General features: G+C 40.2%; 1 protein-coding gene across 1 annotated transcript; it reads left to right on the forward strand.

Annotated features, from left to right (window-relative positions):
- Positions 1 to 2,375: 2,375 nt before the first annotated feature.
- Positions 2,376 to 3,626, forward strand: LOC118940018 (protein MNN4-like). Its single transcript, XM_036947969.1, has 2 exons — positions 2,376 to 3,091; positions 3,454 to 3,626. The coding sequence occupies exons 1-2, from the start codon at positions 2,650 to 2,652 to the stop codon at positions 3,609 to 3,611; spliced, it is 600 nt and encodes a 199-aa protein (XP_036803864.1). The 5' UTR covers positions 2,376 to 2,649; the 3' UTR covers positions 3,612 to 3,626.
- Positions 3,627 to 4,842: the final 1,216 nt, after the last annotated feature.

A 4,842-nucleotide genomic window follows, 5' to 3' on the forward strand; every position in this document is an offset into this window, starting at 1 on the left:
AGGGCCCACCTGGACTGAGGGCTGCCTCATTACTGAGGAAGCTCAGGACCGAGGGGTAGCTCAGGCCTGAGCTACCCCTCGGTACTGAGCTACTTTTTAAAACTTTTTATTTGGGGAATATTTTCTCAACCCTTATTTTTCTTATCTACGTTGTTGGTTAAGGGCTTGTCAGTAAGCATTTCACGTTACGATCTACACCTGTTGTATTCAGCGCATGTGACAAATAATATTTGATTGTAACTAAATATGCAGTTTCAATGTTACGGTCTTTGATACAATTATATTTTTGAAACTCAGGCTGTGTGTGTTTATCTGCGTCATTCCTTGATCATTCCTTGTGGTCCTGTAGCTCAGTTGGTGGAGTATAGTGCTATTCAAACCAGGGTAGTGGATTTGATTCCTGGGACCACCCATATGTAAAGTGTTTGCACACATGACTGCAAATCCCTTTAGATAAAAGTGTCTGCTACATTGCAGATGTATCCACTGATTATACCAAACATCTGGAACACCTTCCTAATATGGAGTTGGACCCTCCCCTTTTCCCCTCTAAACCGCCTCAATTCGTCGGGGCATGGACTCTACAAGGTGTCGAAAGCATTCCACAGGGATGCTGGCCCATGTTGACTCCAATGCTTCCCACAATTGTGTCAAGTTGGCTGGGTGTCCTTTGGGTGCAGTGGGGTCTCCTCAGAGGAGGAAGGGGAGAACCATCGTCCTCAGTTATTTTCAGAAAAATTCAAATGGTAAAATATTTAAAAGTGGTCCTTTTTAGATAAAACTATACTAAATATAATCACGTCACCAAATAATTTATTAAAACATACTGTTTTGCATCCTCCTCTGGGTACATTGACTTCAATACAAAACCTAGGAGGCTCATGGTTCTCAAGCCCTTCCATAGACTTACACAGTAATTATGACAACTTCCGGAGGACGTCCTCCAACCTATCAGAGCTCTTGCAGCATGAACTGACATGATGTCCAACCAATGAAAGGATCAAAGAATGTATCTAGTACTGAAAGCATAAGCTACAGCTAGCTAGCACTGCAGTGCATAACATGTGGTGAGTAGTTGACTAAAAGAGAGAAAAATACAATAGTTGAACAGTTTTGAACAAATTATTTTATTCCAAAATGAAGGAGAAGCGAGAGAGAGATATTTTGTCATTTATTTTCCACTTTCAGTTTCACTTACTTAGCAAATGCAGCTATCTAGTTTAGTCTACTCAAACACTTGGCTCAAACAGAGCGATGCTATGTTAGCTAGCTGGCTATGACTATCCAACACAACACTGGAACTTTTCCAAGTCAAGGCAAGCTTTTGGTTTTACTAATTTATTGCCACTGGGACCCGCCAAGGTAAGTGCTAAACTGCTTACTGACTGTACACTGTAATGTTACTGCATGATTGTAGCAGGTTTACTAACGAGTTAGTTCTATTAGCTCTGTTGACTATGATGTTACTTTAGCTAATATGGTGACAACAATGTAAGCTGTGTGTTTCAGTTATGAAATGGTTTGGCTTGGAAAGGTTTTTTTGCCTGGTCACATACAGCTGATGTGTTGTGCATTGAAGTACAGAAACAAAGGGAGAAGGTGATAAGAGGAGAGCACATAGATGCAAGAAGGAATACAACGTGTCTGTAATGAAAGTGAACTGTGTTTTTGCATGATCAGGGGTGTATTCATTCCGCCGATTCTGTTGACAAACGTTTAAATGGAACAAAACGGGGATAAACATACCTGAATAAACATACCTGAATTTGTCCAGTGATATCTCTATTTCAGCTAGATGCAGGCGAGAGTGTGCAAGGCAGTATTGAATGTGTCACTGTCTGTTAACCTGTCTCCCCCCTTCATCTACACGGATTGAAGTGGATTTAACTAGTGACATCAGTAAGGGATCATAGCTTTAGCCTGGATTCACCTAGTCTTTCTAAGTCATGGAAGGAGCAGCTGTTCTTAATGTTTTGTCTACCCAGTGTATAGCACTACAGATAATCAAGTGCTATTTGCATGTGATGCATTTGTTCTGTTGTTTACAGGATGATTTGTATCTTATAGAGCGTGGCTTTAAGGGAATACTATGGTCACATGTAGATAAAAAAGAATGTGAAAAATGAACAGAGAAAATGTATATCAACACACTACCTATTCATAGAAGTATTTATTCATCATCTACATATTAATATTGAGCTTCTACGTCAGTGTACAGGAACGTATTATTTGGAAGAGAAAATGTATCAGCTTATTGTTAAATAATTATGACGTTCTTTCCAATACAAAAAGTGTTGTAACTATTGTTTCCAAACTGCGTTACCCACTCCAGTCAGCAGATGGCGATGAGCGTCTTTCAGGTGATGATTCTTCCGTGACGTATAATTGACTGGCCGGGACCCTTCTTCAGGAACAACAAGGCGCCAACTCTTCCAACCACGTCGGTAGCTTGCTAGCCAACATAAAAGTGAAAGATTGACGCTTTAGACCATGTTAATGTACATTATCTAATCTCAGTGTTTTAAACACAGTTCTGTTGACGTATTAACTGGTTAACTGTAACCTAATTTGCAAACTTGTTAAAGATTGATGCTGAGCCTAGCACTAGGCTAGTCGCTAATGCTAACTAGCTAGCTAACATCCCTGACCATGAGCTCATTAAAGTACTCATCCCCTGCTAAAGAAGAGGAGGTCTGCTGTTTGGAGAAAGAAGTTCTGGCGCTGAACATTGAAGAAGAGGATGAGGTTACAGTGAAAGAAGAGAAAGAAGCTTTTAGAATGAAAAAGGAGGAAGATGAGGCTGTTATAGTGGAAGAACATTTCAGAATGAAAAAGGAGGAAGAGGAGACTGTTATAGTGAAAGAACATTTCAGAATGAAAAAGGAGGAAGAGGAGACTGTTATAGTGAAGGAAGAAGATGCTGTTATAGTGAAAGAACATTTCAGAATGAAAAAGGAGGAAGAGGAGGCTGTTATAGTGATAGAAGAGAAAGAACCGTTTAGAGAGGAACAGGATGCTGTCTCAATAAAGGTGAAGGAGGAAGACGTTTTTGGAGTGAAAGAGGAAGAGACAGAATATCAGATTAACACCAGTGAGTACTGTCTTCAACAGGGACACAAACTATGCCGTTGTTGAACTAATGTGTGGTTTTAAAGTGGCATTCTACTGAAGTTCTACACTTGAATATGTTGTTCAGTGCTGTAGGAATTGTTAAAGGGTCAATCTGCCATTGGTTCATATATTTTAGGGACTTTTCAATTAGATGTATTGAATTCTCCATGTGGTCTGTATTAAAGTGCACCTCGTCTAGCATAACAGGCTTTTAAAATTCAACATTGAAGCATAATCTCTACTTAAAATATCAAAGGGACATATTCATGCCTCTTGTAAGACCCTATGATTTTATTAGACGGTTATAAGTTCACTATCTGTTTGATGTTCTCATTAACACAGGAGAGAGACATGACTATGGTGGATCCTCTGGGGAGCCTCAACAACATCCTGATGCTGATGAGGCAGAGAAGAGTCGCTCCAGATCAGAACACCAGATGGTACAGCTTGGTCTGGATGAGCAAACAGCTTTCTCTCGCTTGTGGGCTGGGTTTCTGTAAAGCACTTTATGACAACAGTGACATCAGCATCCATAATGATGTGCGTCTGTGTCCCCTCTTTATGGTTAGCAGGACAACACTTGCCCTTCCTCCCTCCCGGAGTCCCTGTATCGTGCCTCTCCCGGTAGCATCTTACTGCTGGGTATGAAGAGGTTGTCTGTGCTGCTGGTGGACTGCAGGAAAACAACAGGGCTGAGTGGAACTGTGGGAGGAGGAGAAGAGAGGAACGGATCAGATTTGACTCAAAGTAAGTGCTGTAGTTCAGTTTGAACAAATAAATAGATCTGTCCACTGGTATCTGTTACCAGGACAACCAGCAGAGTTCTGTTAGTTGACAGGAAGATAGACTGGTGGATATGGATGTAATGAATATCATAACACTGAAAAAGGATTCTGCCAATGAAAAGAGAGAAACCAATTGACCATATAAAACCTTGATGAAAGTTAGCTTTAGAGAGGAACCAATAGACCATATTGATGAAAGTTAGCTTTAGAGAGAACGTTTCAAGATGATCCAATGTAAGGTGCTTGTTTTACAAAAACTTTTCCTTAAAACATTATGGATGTTACATTGCCTGTCCCAGTCAACGCGGCTATCTTTACAAGACTGTAGAACAGGCAAACTAAACTCAAGACTTTGGTCATTAATTAACTAGTACTGAAGAAAAGCTGTGATCAGGCTGCCCACTCAAACGAAAGCTTCAAACTGTAACCAGTGCCGGCAACCTTGTTCAGGTTATCAATCAACCTACCAGGGTAGTGACAAACAGTAGAGGAATGAAATCCGCAGTGTCCAGATCCATCAGATGTAGTGATCACAATATAGGAGCCATGTCTAGGAAAACCACCGTTCCAAAGGCTGGGACTAATATTGTGTATAAGAGGTCATACATTTTTGCTATGTTGTTGATGTAAATAATATTTGTTGGTCCGTGGTGTGTAATGATGAGCAACCAGACACTGCCCTTGACACGTTTGAAACTGCTTATCCCAGTTACTAATAAGCATGCACCCATTAAGAAAATGACTGTAAAAACGGTTGAATCCACATGAATTGATGAGGAATTTAAAAAATGGTATGATGAAGAGGGAGGCAAAAGAGATGGCATATAGGTCTGGCTGAATAACTGATTGGCAAACCTATTGCAAATTGAGACATCATTTGACTAAACTGAATAAAAAGAAGAAAGTACACAATGAAACAAAGATAAAATACATGAAGAATGATAGT

This window comes from Oncorhynchus mykiss, chromosome 17 (assembly GCF_013265735.2).
Source record: "Oncorhynchus mykiss isolate Arlee chromosome 17, USDA_OmykA_1.1, whole genome shotgun sequence".
Classification (NCBI taxonomy): Eukaryota; Metazoa; Chordata; class Actinopteri; order Salmoniformes; family Salmonidae; genus Oncorhynchus; species Oncorhynchus mykiss.